Genomic DNA, 15,973 nt, shown 5'->3' with positions numbered 1-15,973 from the left:
CTGGACAAACAAGCCAAGCCAAAAGAACCATGAGTTTGGTTAGAGTAGGAAAAACACATCTTAAGCAATTTTCTCTTTATAGTGAAGCAGAAGATCTATTGCTACGATGTACTAAGCAAAAATTGAAAAGCACATAAAACAATAACATAGCAAGGTTACTCAAATAGACTACAATAAATTACACAATACTACATATGCAAAACCCAATGGTTAATTTCAACCAGTGCCTAATTTACATTTTTGTACTGCAGCTGTCAGCCACACACTCGCACCACACTCTCACAAACCAAGCCCCCCCCCCCCCCCCCCCCCCCCACACACACACACAGTGCTATAATTTGCACTACCAGATAGAAATATTTTGGGTAAATTGGACAGTTTTAACACATGTGACCAGTAAAACTTCAATCCATTGTTGGCATGACTCCACAGTAATTCCTCATGTAAGCGATGTGCTGTACAAGGCATTTAAAGTAATTACAGTAAAAATACATTTTCATAATAAGCAATGTACCATGAGAAATATGTATAAAATAGCTTGATAATAGTAATAATAATACTGCTTTTATGCTTCTCCCAGATCTCATCTCTGTCCACCATGAGTTGTAATGTCACTTTGTTCCACGAGATCAAAATAGATATCACAGAGTAAGAAAAACTTCCCATACAAATCCAACTGTACAAACATTATACTAAGTTCTTGCTAGGTAAAGTTCCAAAAAAGCCAAAGTGGAAAATGAAATGCACTTTTTCTTTTCGACTGCCTTTGAAAATGATTATTATAAAATGACTCTGCAGTTAGACTTCCTATTATGAGAAAGCAAAGGCAGGATGTTCGCGGTTGTACACCTTTGGAAAAAGACAGAACATACATATTAAATCCTATTTTACCTACACATCCTAAATACAGCTTTACATTTCCATTTTTCATCTATGTCACATTTCTCATCTCTTTCTGGCTGCCAGGTTATACCCTTGTGGTAGAGTGGGTGCTGGGCAGGCCTGCAGAGCTGTAGCCAGCGGGAAAGGTGCTGTATGGACTCATGTTGGAAAGGCCCATTAGGGAGTTGGGGATCATGGTGATGTTGTTGGGGGTCATCAGAGGGATGTCGTCAGGGGAGCGGCGCTGACTGAGCGTATAGTCCAAACTGGGCGAGACGTGGAGAGGATTGTGAAGGGCCTCGCACTGGTTCCTTTGCTGGGATGACAAGGTCTCGTCTACTGTTGTGGTGTGGCTTGCATTATTGCCTTTGCTTTCGCGCTGCGGACTGGGCTGCTGTGAAGTGTCCTGGCGGCTGCGCTTGTCCTTGCGGTAGTACAGAGCAGCAAAGGCCAGAACGTTGAGGAACAGCAGTGACGCCCCGACAGCAATAGTGACACTGAGCTCTGTGGAGTAATCTCTCGGGTTTGGCATGATCAGAGGACCCATCTCTCTCCCTCCTTCTCCGCTACTGTGGGCAGTGGATAAAGGCGGGCGTCCAGTACCCCCAGACCTCTTGCCATTGGACTGGGTGGGATCCAGTGGTGTGACCTTGGTGGTGGTGGAGGAGTAATGGAACATGTCATGGAGGTTGTAGAGATGGGGCACCAGGTGTTTCCAGAAGGCTACTTTGGTTGCACGGTAATGGTCACGGATACGAGGCTTCAGGCCAATGTGCAAGTACAGCTGGTCGTAGGGGTCATACTTGGACCAGGCTACCTCCTCAAAGCGGTTGGCCTTGGTGTGGATGAACTTGGTGTCCTGTGGCACTGGCTTGTTAGGATCCCTATGAAGACATCATAGGTAAATTTTAGCCTTGGAGGGAAATTAATTTCAATATATATTAACTTTTAGCACAATCCTCTTCAATCCTAATTCAATGAACATGAGATTTTTTAAATATGTGATTTGGCTTATATTTGCCCTTACATCAATGGGCATCACTATTGAAAATATCTACATCACTACTGTTTTAATAACAGGAGGGAAGTGCAAAGTATTTGGTTGTTACAGTTACTATTCTTAAACTTAAGAAGAATTTGCAGGAATTTCTACTTAGGTATTTTTTTGGCATCTTTTTACTTTTACTCCCTATCTTTATCACAAACAACTCTCCTTTCTGCTCCTTACATTTTTAAACAGGCTCATTACTTAAACTTTTACTTTAGCCATTTGAGGGGAGTTATTATATGCTGTCCCTGAGCACCTTCAAACATCAGGCTGAATCTAAATGGAGGGAACAAAAAACATAAAAGACAACCCTACCGGTGTGTCAATCACCGGCGCTAACCATACACAAAGAGATTAAAGTTTTTTTTTTTTTTTAAATACAAATTTAGGCCTCATTTAGCGCTGTATTCAGGGGTTTAATTGGACTAAATGACCTGGAATGATGTTTTTAGTGAAGGTGTTTATAAGTTGTGACTGCTAGAGCTACAGAAAAGAAGTGAACATAAAGGAAGAAATGTTTTTTTTAACTAGCAGGTGATTTTAAATTCAATATTTCTAAGAGTTCAACAAATGTCAGCAAACAAAGTGTTTCTGTGCAGTTTGCCACACATCTACTAGCTAAAAGTATAGTTGTTGTTTTTGTTCCTCAGAGAGAGCAAAGAAAGTGAGATAACTTCACTTAGAAATGGAGAAAGATGTAAGAAAAAGAACAGGTTTATTTTTTAGGGTTATTATTGATTATTTTTAAGGGTAAGGTCTGTTCGTTAAGATTTGAAATTGATGCTTATACGTAACATTCAAATTTCTTTTATACTAACATTTCGCTATTAAAAGGTTACATAAAAGGTTGCAATTTTGTGAAGGGCATGCAGGTTTGCAGTAGTGTAGTGAAGTTTATAATGTTGTACTTTGTTGGACTGGTGCATGAGCGGCTGTGGTGTTCATGGTCAATGTAAGATTACATCAGTAGATTGAGGGTGATCGTGCTGTTTAGATTCACTCAATGAATCCTACCTTAGCTTTATACTGTCTAGGCTTTGGAAATCAGTTTATGCAAAAGCATCTGCTTATATCTTGTTGAATTCAGAGCAGCTACACAGGTCAGCTGATCAAAGCCTGTATACAAAAAAATGGAGCTCACAACAGAAATTATTCTATCTTAGTTCTAAGTGATTCTTTCCCCACCGCACCACCACAAGCTTAGGGTTCACACACATGCTAAATCTCACTGACTATACACATTTTCCTGTTTAGCCGTTGAGGCAAAGTCTGCAGTTGAAGGCAAATGCAAACAGAGCTGGTTTTATTTATTCCCTTTGTTTGTCCTCTGCTTCTGTTCTGCATAACAGGAATTCAAGCCGAGTGCAATCATCAGAATTACAATTTAAGTTGAAATGGACTTTCTATTCCTATGTATTAATATTATTTTATGATGCAATTAATATAACATGAGATTCAGTTCGTTTGGTACATTTCACAGCATGTACTTTTTCACTTTTACTTGATTAAAGAAGTTGAATTGGTACTCTTGGTGCTTTTACAAGATTTTTTTTTTTTTTTAACAAAACCTCTTTTCTTGTACTTAAAAAAAGTCTGGTAAAACTGCCCCCTCTGGTGAAAATGACATTAACCTCATTGCTCAGGCCCACAAGTCAAGTCCATAAATTTTGCCCTTCCAAATATACAAGGAAAGATAGCTTTTCCAATGAAATGCAATACAGAAAGAGGAGAGAAACCTTATCAATATATAAGCAAAACAACAGGTCAACACAATGTAATATCACAAACTCTCCTCAAGAGCTCAGCATCCCCTCATCCCCCACACACTGAAACAGCAGCCTATAGTGATCAGTGCTGCATATCTGCCAACCACTAGGGCCATCACCCACAAAGATTCATTGCAGTTGTGCATTCAAAATGAAGGAAGACTCTGGCATGCAGCAGGGGAGCCCTCCACCACAACTCACTTAGATGTCTTTTATCTTCAAACACACTTAGTAAATCTTTGCCTTGGTATGATGAATTGTAAAACAAAGCTGTCAGAAAAAAAGGTGCAGAGCTCCACTCCAACTCCACATCCTACTGGAAGCCTTTCAGTTAGTGCAATTTGATCTTTGCTTGTTTTGGGCAAAATAAACTCACAATCGCTGAAAATTGAAGACAGATATATAGATGAATCGGCTGCATTTTTTTTGCCTCCTTGTAAAATCGATTTAAAAAAAAGCTAATCTGCCAGAAGGAAAGACAGATCCTGAGTGAAAAATAAGAGTTCGTCTCTAAACACTTATTTATTACCAGCATTTATCTGTAATACAAGTCGACGTATTTCCGTAGTGACAAAGTGAGTCACTCCTATCAAAAAACACAACTCACTAAAGCTGGCCTTAAATTTATAGAGCACATCTAAACTGTGTCTTCAAACTTTCTCTTCAGTGTAACCTTTTTGTTAAACACCAATGAACTGCTTTAAACATTTATGCGAATGAAGCTGTAAATTTTATTAGCCCTTACCTTTCGGACAGCTGCCCAAAGTGATGAAACTGTGTTATGTGCATTACACCAGGTTTTAGAGATAGCTAAACAAGACTTTGACTGTTTAAAAAAGAGACTAAATAGATACACTCAGTTTTGTCAGCTGATATGACTGTGCTGGACTGATGTCTGATTTTTATTAGGATCTGGCATTATGTATGCAGGGAAGCAATTAAGTTCACACGTATGGGTGCAGAGTTAAACTGTTTTTAAAACATTTTTAATGAGGTCAAACCAGTTGCAGCAAAGGTAAGGAGACCTATTGCACAATAAGTTGTCTAAATTAAAATCTTTTTAATGTCAGGAATTGATGCAAAGCAATAAAAACTAAGGCACAATTTAGGGACAGTTATGTTATTTCACAATCATTTCTAAGCCAAGACAGGAATATGAAATTAGAATGAATGGCAATTTAATGCATTTCAACGAATGTGTAAATGAGTCACATTCTTATTACTTTACTTTTTGCTGAATCCACTGTTACTCACCCACTTTTCGCAAAGTTGGTCCAATAAGTCATAACCACAGCGCTGAGCATGATATCGTTCCTGGAGAAATTACAGGGGAACAGATCAGTTGGGCCCACCATGGGGATGCCAAATACATAAGGCACCTCATCTCCATGCGCTGAGTCTGACCACACTGGCTTCATAAGGCTCTGGCAGTGGTGGTAGAAGGCGTAGAAGTAGGTGGGCGAGCCGTAGCGGGCGTGTAGGTCAGCCGTTACCACCGAGGGCTCCACCCACTGGTGGTCAGTGAAGAGGGCCACCAGGGTCTTCCTCCTAGTCTCTGGGTTGTCCTTGTCAGCCCAGTCTGTGTACATGAATTTGATTGTCTCCCTCAGTGTGTCCTTCCCTTCTGGGTAGCCATACAAACTGTCCACAAAGTCGGACACAGCAAAGTCAAAGTCGCTGCCAGACACACCGTCTTCCAGGTCCATCACATTCTCCACAAAGCGCAGGCCCTCTCCCTGATTAACACCCAGCATTATATCATAGTTAAGGAACTCGCCCTGCTCCATCAGGATCTCTGGGTCATCTGGGATGACATCACCATCGATGACAGGGCCAAAAGCCACGCGGTAACGGGCAGCCTGGATGTCTTGCTCAACCAGCTCTTTAGCACTTTTCTTCTGCAGGCAGGACACCATGTCTACTGTGTCCAACACATTGCAGCCAACCCTCTCAGCAAGCATGCGAGTGTACTTGACTGGCTGGTAGTTGACAGCCCAGCTGGACAGCGCTGAACCACTCTGGATGATGGCTCTGTGGAACAGACCTTGGGAGACAAAATTCAGAACAAAAACACACAGGACAAAGGCACAGAGAACATAGGTTAACCAGCAAAATCATATTTATTAACAGCATTCCTGACTGCCAGGAGCAAATACATGATTCACGTTGCATTAATTGGTATTCATAACTAAATCTGAGGCTGGCTGCCCGTTGCTTCTTGTGGCAACAAGATGAAACAAGGCCACATGTGACGTACTTTGATTATTAATCAGGAAGATTAGAAATACAAAGAATGATAAGGCTGGCGAGTTGAGCAGATGAGACGCCGCTAAGTAAAGCAGCGGGTAGAAGAAATAAATTAGTAAAGAGGAATGTTGCTTCTTCTTCTGAGAATATGAAAAACGCCAAAAAGAAAATCCATTCTTTTCTCGGCTGATTTCTAATTTGTCTCATGTGGCGTCTTCTCTATATGCAGATGACAGGGAATGCACATCAAACCAATTTCAACTCGGCTCAATTTTCAGTGAGGAGGTTCCAGTTTTCCTTACACTGGTCATGCACAGAGCTACTGTAATTGCAGCAACGTTATTGGCGTCCTGCTAACAAGCTGCTTAGCATACACGTAGCTTGCTGGTGCCAACTCTGTGGTGCAGGGGTGTGTGTGCAGAGAGCTGAATATGCAGTTACCCTGATCCTTCAGTGTTGATACAGTAAACACGCTGCTCTGTTGAATTGTTTATATGCAGTGCGTCACCTCTGTCTCTAGGGATTTTGTTTCTAGCACCTAAAAATGACAAGTGATATGTATCAACTCAGAAATACTCTGCTGGGGTTAAGGAAGAGCGTTCGCTGGAAAAGCAGTGCAGGGGCAGTGTCACTTTCTCCTTCCTTTGCTGTCATTTATTTCAATTTTTTAGGGCAGCAGCTAGCTAGTCTACTTCAAAGACAGCCGGAGGTCTTTGTGCATTTGCTGCAGCCAAGCTAGGACATTCAATACAAACCTCACAAAGGACGGCTCCCGCAGTCTCCCTGTCCTCGCATAGATGAAAACACACAATTTCTGTCCTTCTCGTGATTTTGGCCAGCATCAATGGGAGAACCAGGGCAATAATACAGCAAAGATAAGATGTTCAACTCCCAGCAGGCCACCCATATTGAAATACACATCTTTGATTCTTGCAAGGAGCTTTGGATGACTGTAAATCAAACAGCATGTTTTATTGTTACCTAGTTTTCTTTTTACCGAGTGTAAAAATGGAAATGTAAAGCTGTAAAGCTCAATTAAAATCAAAGTGTCTTACACTGTTCAAAATATATGAAATTATTTGGTTTAAAGTATATTTTCAATTACAACACTAATGCAGCAGTTGTGTGTGTGTGTGTGTGTGTGTGTGTGTGTGTGTGTGTGTGTGTGTGTGTGAGTGAGTGTGTGAGTGAGAGAGAGAGAGAGAGAGAGCCAGAGAGAGAGCCAGAGCCGTGGAGGAGGGGTTTATCAGTTTTTAATGAGAATATCTTAAGAATTCGGACTGCTTCATTCTCATGCCAACCTTGTCTTTGGTAAACAATGTCTTCGCTCAAGGTTTTGCAATGACGGACGACAAACACACAACATCGTTGGTATTTTTAAATCATTTTCGGACGCTGCAGGTAGGCACACAAGGGTAAACAAACATCACGCCGAGAGACTGAAATATAAATGAGTTGGAATGGTAAAAACTGATGGTCACAGGTGAACTCGAAGACATGCTGAAAACTTTATAATGCCAGTAGGCTTCTTTAAGAGCTTCACGTTTTAAGAGGCAGAGCTTTTAGCCTGATTAGATTGAGTAGAGGGGAACAAAAGCAATCACTTACTTAACGAATACCCCCTTTACCCTACTCCCATATCATAACACTTCATCTCCCTGCCAGAGCATTTGGAGCTTCATTTGGAGAACAAAACTCTAAAACTGCCCCCCGCCTGGTGCTGAATTTTTGCATTAGTTATAGCCCAAACAGCAGGGATTAACACCACATCAAAGTGAGAGACAACTTCAAAAACAGTGATTGCAGATTCCTACCCTCTGAGTGGTGGGATAGAGTCAGCAAACTGACGCAGGAAGCACCAATTCCAGATCCAAAAACCGTGATGCGACTGGGGTCTCCTCCAAAGTACCCGATATTTTTACTTATCCAGCGTAGGGCTTGAATCTGGTCCAGGAGTCCGTAGTTTCCTTTTGCTGCCTGGTCACCGGTACTGAGGAAGCCTGGTGTATACAGAGAGACAACAGAGCCAGTGATGAAGAAGAGCTCGACCAAATATGTCACAGCTTTGATCTAAAGCTGTAGCCCAGCGGGGAGTCTGAATGAACTGACACCATTCCCCCTCAGGTGTAAATATGCCTTTGCTCTCTCCCACAGCGTTCCACTACCTTAGCCGACTCCTTGTAATAGTCTTCCAAGCAGCAGCGCCCCTTACCAAGCGATCCAGGCTCCGCTGCTCGTGAAATTTCAATGCTCTCCTCATAAGAGTGACTTCATAACGTTTAATGTAATGTAAATAAACCTTTTATTTCCAGAAAAAAATGTCATTAAACTACAGCGAGGTCACCGTTGCTCTTACACTTGCTCTTGTTACTGATTCGCTTGTCAAGTCTCATCCAAACACCTTACTGTTTTGAATGTTAAACACAGGGTGGAGGGTGTGGGGGGGCTCTCGACCTTGTAAGTGCCTGCGAATGGTGCATTTAAATTGTTTTACTTCGAAGAAAGGCTGATAATCTTGTACAGATTAGATAAATCCATCTAAAAGAAGATAAATTGTGTTTTCAGAGTGGGTATAAAACAGATTGTGTGAAACAAGGACATGGCATGATAAGTGTTTGCATAGCTTTTCCTCTGAAGACAACATTTGTATGCAGACCAAGCTACACTATGCTACCCAGATCTCAGGAAGCTATATTTCCTTGTACAGCTTTCCACTATAGTTTTCTCTCATGTCTGTACTACATTTTATACGGTAATGACAGCAGCACAGTTGACGCTAATGACAGCGGTGACAGTTTATTCTCCCAAGTTCAAGCAGGACTAAATGTGTTGTTTGAAATGCCATTAAAATGTACCGCACCTAGTATTCCGATTCTGTAGTTGAGCGTGACGACGACAACATTTCCATAACTGGCCAAAACGCTGCCGTCCATCATGTTGCCGGTGCCCTCCATGTAGGAGCCTCCATGGATGTAGACCATCACGGGCCGTGCTTCGGAGTCCCTTATATCTGCAACATCGACGCACACACACACACACACACACAGATGCTAGGCAAACACCTGCAGAGGTGGGGGTGGAACAGCAGTGAAATGTAGACTTAAAGGAGAACTGTTACTAAAACTTTATGGCCCAACCACTTCAGTATGAGGTATGGGAAAAGACTGCTTAGAAAATGTGCTCAGAAGCAAGCTAGGGTGGGAGGCCTGTCGTGTGGAAGCTGTAATGACAAATGGCAAATATGCTCTGACACGTGTGTATGAATAATAAATAATTAACCACAGTTTCTATAGTGCATGTGAGGTGCCGGAGCAAGCATTATGTATAACATGCATGTGTAAGCAATATTAAAAACCCACAAATTTGAGACTGTCTATGTTTAGACCTAACTTTATAGATATGAAGTGGAAGGTGTCACACTACTCTGAGCTCTTTCTATTTATTAGTATGAGCTAAGAAGGAAACAGTCCTCTGTTTTCGCTATGAACAGAAAATCTATATTTCATGTTTTGGGGCCAATTTATTATATTGACGAATGACTGTCTTTACAAAGGACTATAAGACAGATAAGTAATAATGCAATCTCTGGATCAATGTGCATGAAAATAGAGATATAGCACTTACTGAAAGGATTGCAACTGTGTTCAGTACAAGACCGAGATGCACTAACAGGAAACTTATGTAATCATAAACCGGATAACATTTTTCTTATTCCTCTTCAAATAAAAAGAAACCCCCGCAGTTCTTTAGGAAAGTCAAAACAAAGGAGTGTAAGATCTTCATGAAACTAAAAGAATCCATGCATCAAGACTTTGAGCTCTTAAAAATACCTTCAGATATATGTATCTCAGCCGCCCCTTTTTTCTTGTGTTGGCTCCCTGGGATTCACATAAGAAAAAAAAAAAAAAGAAGTACAGAATTCAAAATAGCATGGTTGACTGTGCCTCTTAAATAATATACTGTCGGTCCAGACTTTCCTCGGTACAAAAAAGGTAGATGAAGTTAGGTATAAGGTTAGTGTTAAGACGCTAACATTATGACACAAAATGATTACTGTTTATAATTCAGGTTTTAACAAATTGGTATTACCCGTTAAATCTTTTGTAAGTACGCACACATGCACATACACATGCTGTTGCCTTTGAACACTTCAGTAACTGTGACAGCGAAGGATGCACGTATCTTGGTTCATCCTTCTCTCTATATTTAGACAAAGTGTCACGTTGATTCTTTGCAAAGGGAGTGGAATATAAGGTATATAGTGTTTTGGTGAATAGTGATAAAACTGTGAATAGTGCAATATTCAGAAACAGCCTGTGTAATGTGACAGGACGAGATAGACCACTGGAGGTAAGTGAAAAAGGGGTTTCACATCAGTGAAACAGGTAATAAAGTCAGAGCATGCCCCAGGTGCCTTTTAAATAAACAATGAACAAGTCTGAAGAGAGAAAAATGTATAGAAGAAAAGGGCAATGTTTCTCTGAAATAATGTGTTATTTAACCTGTTTGTGGCCAGATGAGTAGGCCTGTTGGAGGAACTCATTCGAGGGGCTGTGGGGCTGCACCATTTTGGACTGCTACCTCTCAAGGAGGCTGTTTATCTGTTGTTGCTATGCTACCAGAGAAAAGCCAGTCAAAGCGTGGCATCTTACAAGTTGAACACGGCTAAACTTTCAGCCCCCCCCCCCCCCCCCCCCCCCCTTATGTCAAATACTCTGGAGGGAAGCTGTAACTGTAAGAAACCAAAACCTAATTGAAGTAACCTGAATTAAAGACCTCTGTTTGTCAACATTTGATTTAGGGAACACGCAGCATTACCGTGGTGTTACACTGTGCTGCTAATTTGCAGATTCACTCAAAATGTTTCCTCGCTGGTTCATTTCACACTTCTATTAGTTAGAAGAATAGGAGGGGATTCAGCATGCGATAGACGGTTGACTCCTGTACCTCACTAATTAGCCCCCAGCAGACATGCTGTCGGAGCAAAGCAGTGATTCGGTAATTTTAAAGAAGTTTTAGAAAACATGGAAAGCTAGCACTTTTACTTTTACTAGCACTGCTGTAATTTCCACTGGTGCTGTAGGCTTGTTATTTTAAAAAATACCAAAAATCTCATTTAGTTAAAGGGGGGACCAGTGCTTGAACAACACCTTGGCTCTGAAGTACTTCACTCGATATCTGTTGCTGGGAGAACATGCACATGCCTCAGTCTGTCTATGTTTAGGTATGCAGAGGATCAATTAAGTGGCATCAGGGAAAACTCTTTAGTTGCCTACCAAATCATTACCCCTAATGTGACAGCAACATGTCGGACAATGATGACATTGCACTGGGCAGTAAATCAGCCCTTGCTAGCAGCAGTGGCATGGATATTGGTTACACGCATGCTTTATGATGATCACAGCACAACATCAGGGCCACGATAAACAGTGATCAATGGACGTGGAACGCCATCGCTGTCCTTTTTACCACACCAACTCACCATCGTCTGTTGGAGCGTAGATGTTTAGATACAGGCAGTCCTCGCTCTGATCCTGAATGTATGTGGCCACTGTGTCCAGGTTATAGGTGAACCATATTGGCATCATAATCTCTGGCACAGTGTTGTGGATGTTCTGAGGGCAGACGGGCATGAAGTGGGTAGCGTTCTTGATACCTGACCAGGAGGAGGGCTGATCAGGGGGCATGAAACGCTTCTCGCCCAGAGGTGGGGCAGCATAGGGGACCCCGAGATACTGATCTACTGGCCTGAGGACCTCACTGGGCACAGGAACCCTGAGGCCGCGCAGTTTCCCATACTGGGTGGTCACAGTTGGGTAAAATTTCTGGCTCGTTGCCCTGGTCAGTGACCAGCAGGAACATAATATCCACCAAAGAAGAGCACAATGGGTGATGGTTACAGTCCCTTGCCGATGTAGCAGGTGTGCAGGCAACAGATGGTCTCTAAATGTAGCCAGCCACATGGTCTGGGCAAGATGGTGCCCTTGCACAACACAAATGCACACTTTAGTGTCTATTCAGTCCTTCTGCACTGACCCTGTCAACCAGACATCACTCACTGCGCCTTTAGATCTGACAGTTATAAAATCCGAATACACCTCAACCAGGTATCGAGCGCCCCCACTTCCAGCTTTCATGGCAGGGAACACAGATCTGAAAACGAGAGGATTTGACAAATTAGACCAGAAAAACATGAAAATGTGTGAAAAGAGTGAAAAAAACAAAAAATATCCACATAAATGATATTTTTAATAAAAGCATTACCTTCCTCCAGTTTAGCGCTAAACGCACACACTGGCTTGATAATAACCTTTTTATGCTTGCTCATGCACAAATCACTGAATACTGATCTTTGTGTATCAGTGGAGGAGGCGATAGGGAAAATCTGAAAAACCCATCTGCTGTGATGTTGGAGTGACGCTGCGAAACCATCTCGAGCTAAAAGGTGTTAAGAACTCAATTTCTTATGTAAAAGCAACACAGAGCAGAAGAGACAAATCTTTGATAAGTACCAAAGCAAGATTAAAAAACGGCGCGCTCGCGGAGAATAAATATGACTCGACTGGAATGTTTCAGTGTTTAATTTATTTCAAAAACCCCAAATCATAAGTGCAGTCTTTTTCTTTTCTTTTCTTTTTTAAGTCTTTCAGTGCATCTAAGCAGTACTGTCAGCTGTTGACATGATACATAATGGAAGTGATGAACATTCGCAGAACAAACATGCCTGATGGGACCCAAACCTCTCCACAGGGTGGAGTATTTCGAAAAGCCTTTATGTCTGTAACTGCTCTGCACTTTTTGCTTCCACTACTTTCAGGTGTCATAAATGGTAAGTCAGTGAATGGAGAGTTCAAGGCAGGATGATTTATTTTAGCTTTTGGATTTTTACTGCCTTTTCTAGTTTTTAACCACTACAGTTTTCATTTCCTAGAAGAACTGCATAACTGCAAAGCACAAAACAATGGAAGCTGCAAAATGAATTCCTTGATTTTTGACCTGTTAGTCCTTCAAGTCACTGAACACATATTAACACATATTAGTCTATCTCGTACCTCACTGCAAATGCAATCACCAGGTACCTAATAATAAGTAGTTACTGGTGTGTAAGCGTCACATACAGCCACCCCAACCACATGTGTGCACAGTGGTAAAATAAAGTGTAACCTTACCCCATGGAGACCTATAGAGAATAAAATGCATAGTTTCTCATCCAATTAACAATGCTCTAATACAAAATTCATCCCATCTTAGTCCTTATGGTCTAGGACAGCAGTAGGTGTGATGTGCTTAACATCAGGTTCACACTGGCATGTCAATAGGCAAAGCAAAAGCAAGCTTGTTAACCTATTTAGATTATTGATAAGCACTTCACTGAGGTTTGTCAAAGCCTGCTGCTAAACAGCTCCATTTTTAACCCGATGAACCTAACTAATAAGAAAGGGAGCAGTTTCTTCCCGCTATTATAAACACTAATTAACCATAGCTGTGGCGCACCGGTTTTCCTTGTTCTCTGCAACATTTTGTTTACACTGGCAGGGACACAAACAGAGGCAGCTCGTCCTTTTCTTTTGCAGGTGCTGTGCATCAACCAATATGAACATCATTACATTATTCCCATTTCCAGGCAATGAGACAATTCAGATACATTTTTATTCTCACACTAGCACCGAGGTTCATTTGAGAAATATTGTAGATCTGTGCCTGGGGCCAGCTTTGTCTGTATTAATTAACAGTTATGAATGTTCCACCAAAAGCCAAAAAGGACAAGACTTGTTCTATCCCCTATCTTTTATACGACAATGATGTACAGCTCCCACGACATTTAAATGGGAAAGATAAAGAAGCAGATTTTTTTTCTTTTTTTTTTCTCTTCTGTATATCAGGGCACATCTCCTGGTTTGAAAGTGACACAGATAATAAATCATTTGGATCCATTTAGAGGTGAAAAAGCCTTCTCTCTCTTCACAAAACCTGCTGTGAAATCATTATCCATTATGAAATTAGCGGTAACATGCTGTACAGAGGGAATCACTAGTCAGACTTGGTTAGTTGTCTCTGGTTTAAGAAGCAGCAAAAAAAAGGCAATGCTGGAGATCGAGGAGATAATATGTGGACTTAAAATGAGAGGCATTACCTTCCTCATCACACATTTGCAGTGTTGCTTTCAACCCATCGGTACGTTTTTCTCCATCTGACATTCAATCAGAGTCCTAATTTAAGTGTCGGAGCAAAGCTGAGGTGGTTTCTTTTGGGGCTGTACCTCATATAAAATACTTATTTTGTTTCACTGACGTCACTGCAGACAGTCAAAGCGCCTGCATACTGCTTTCCCAACTTCTTCTGGTGTGCGATGGGACAGATGTGGATAAAAGCTTTATAGCTTACACCAAATGGGCCATGTAATAAAATTGAGCTATCACTCAGTCAAGTATGATACACCGCAAGTTATTTAGCAATTTAGACTGGCAACATGCCCAGAACCCAGTAACTAAGTTATATTTTTAAAAAAGAAACTGTTTTACAACCATAATGTTTTACTCTAACAGGCTTGTTTGCACTATGCACACACACATGTGGCTGCGCCACATCGGTGGTTTAAGTGAATACCTAGCGTCCCTGAGGCCAAAATACTTCAATTCCCATTTGACTGACTTGATCCTAGTTACAAACCTATTAGAATGATTGCTGTAATCATGTTTCACTCCCACCATTACTATCTCTACACCTACATCATTGACAGGCACACAAATCAACTCCAATTCACCACTAATAAAAAAAATCTCAACAACATCTTATCGACTGGATCCTGGTAGCCCGGGGCCCCCCCTGACATGAAAAGATTGGAGAAGGAGCCTGTGTCAGACAACAGTGGGCTACCGAGCTCCCAATGCCCTTGTAATTCGACTGGTGTGGATCAAACCCGTTTTAGTGGATTTCCCAAATCCCCCTAATTTTGCAAGGCAATAAAGAGGAGCAGGGATTGGTGTAGGGGTGAAAAAATATCCTCCGCGGAAGGTGTAGGTAGCACTCAAACATAATGATCACCGCTTTATAAATTAATGCAAGGATGCAGACCAGAGAAAACCAAGCCACAGCCCACATAGCATCGACAAACTGCTGTAGTGTGTGTGTGTGTGTGTGTGTGTGTGTGTGTGTTTGTGTGTGTGCGCGCGCCTCACGTTGTGACTGGGAAGCTTGTTTAATCTAGGTCTAGGACGGTGTAATATTGGATAAAATGGGGAAAATAAAACACCGAGCACAGAAAAGAGCCACTGTGGTAAATCGCAAAGCAATCGCTTTAAAGAACACAGTCAACCCAGATGTCAGTGATCAATCTGAACAAAGATTCGTCTCATGGAGAGAAGAAAAAAGGAATTAAAAAGATCAGAATCATTAGGTTAACTCACCTGCTTATTCACAAGCTAAGACGCGCTCCATCTCAAGATTTCCTCCATACTATGCCCGTCAGTTACATAAAACAATATGTTTCGTGCGTGTGTGTGAGTGTGAGTGGAATATTTCTCCGGTTTCGGTATCAAACGCGCAGATCTTCACTCTTATCTCCTGCTTCGCACAGTCTGTGTGCTTTGCGCATTCACGACGCCAAGGTCAGGAGCGCCAACGGTTTTAATGGAGCGCCCACCATAGAGATCTCTCTACGGCGCCCACTGCTAGCGCGTTACTAGGCAACCACCGGGATACGCCGGTGCATTAAATTCACCATCCAAAAAACCCGACTGAATCCCAATTTAGAAACCATTAACTAAGCACCTTAACCTCGGACTGCACTCATGGGCGCACACATTTCGTGTAGAGGTAAAACCCATCTACGACTGACCACATCAAAAAGTAAAGTGAGCAGGCCTGCACGGACAGAGAGAGAGAGAGAGAGAGACCACAGACACATTTGCATTGGCAAAAGCCTTTTTAGCAAATTGTGACAACAACGGCAAAATAGAAAATGTTGCAAACCACCCTCCAGTGTTATCCCATGCTTTGCAGCACATGTTAGACCTGATCACCCAGTAGA

General features: G+C 41.8%; 1 protein-coding gene across 2 annotated transcripts; it reads right to left on the bottom strand.

The window, feature by feature from the left end:
* Nucleotides 1–307: 307 nt before the first annotated feature.
* Nucleotides 308–15,702, bottom strand: nlgn3b (neuroligin 3b). Of its 2 annotated transcripts, XM_004573359.5 has the most exons (7): nucleotides 15,351–15,702; nucleotides 11,426–12,096; nucleotides 9,774–9,821; nucleotides 8,804–8,953; nucleotides 7,758–7,943; nucleotides 4,951–5,740; nucleotides 308–1,766 (listed from the first exon to the last, which is right to left on the bottom strand). In XM_004573359.5, the coding sequence occupies exons 2-7, from the start codon at nucleotides 11,904–11,906 to the stop codon at nucleotides 968–970; spliced, it is 2,454 nt and encodes an 817-aa protein (XP_004573416.1). In that variant the 5' UTR covers nucleotides 11,907–12,096; nucleotides 15,351–15,702; the 3' UTR covers nucleotides 308–967. The 2 variants fall into 2 exon arrangements, with proteins under 2 accessions (XP_004573416.1, XP_004573417.1); XM_004573360.5 differs by lacking the exon at nucleotides 9,774–9,821 and having other exon boundaries at nucleotides 15,351–15,701.
* Nucleotides 15,703–15,973: the final 271 nt, after the last annotated feature.

Source organism: Maylandia zebra, linkage group LG10, assembly GCF_041146795.1.
Source record: "Maylandia zebra isolate NMK-2024a linkage group LG10, Mzebra_GT3a, whole genome shotgun sequence".
NCBI lineage: Eukaryota > Metazoa > Chordata > Actinopteri > Cichliformes > Cichlidae > Maylandia > Maylandia zebra.
This window is presented reverse-complemented; position numbering and strand designations above follow the sequence as displayed.

Bases quoted from the DNA above. Each gene is read 5' to 3' on its own strand.
- nlgn3b (XM_004573359.5), bottom strand. From the start codon at position 11,906: ATGTGGCTGGCTACATTTAGAGACCATCTGTTGCCTGCACACCTGCTA. The intron at 9,822-11,425 runs GTGAGTTGGTGT...TGTGAATCCCAG, and splicing joins CTACGCTCCAACAGACGATG to GGAGCCAACACAAGAAAAAA. The intron at 8,954-9,773 runs GTATTTTTAAGA...TCGATGTTGCAG, and splicing joins TGAGATACATATATCTGAAG to ATATAAGGGACTCCGAAGCA.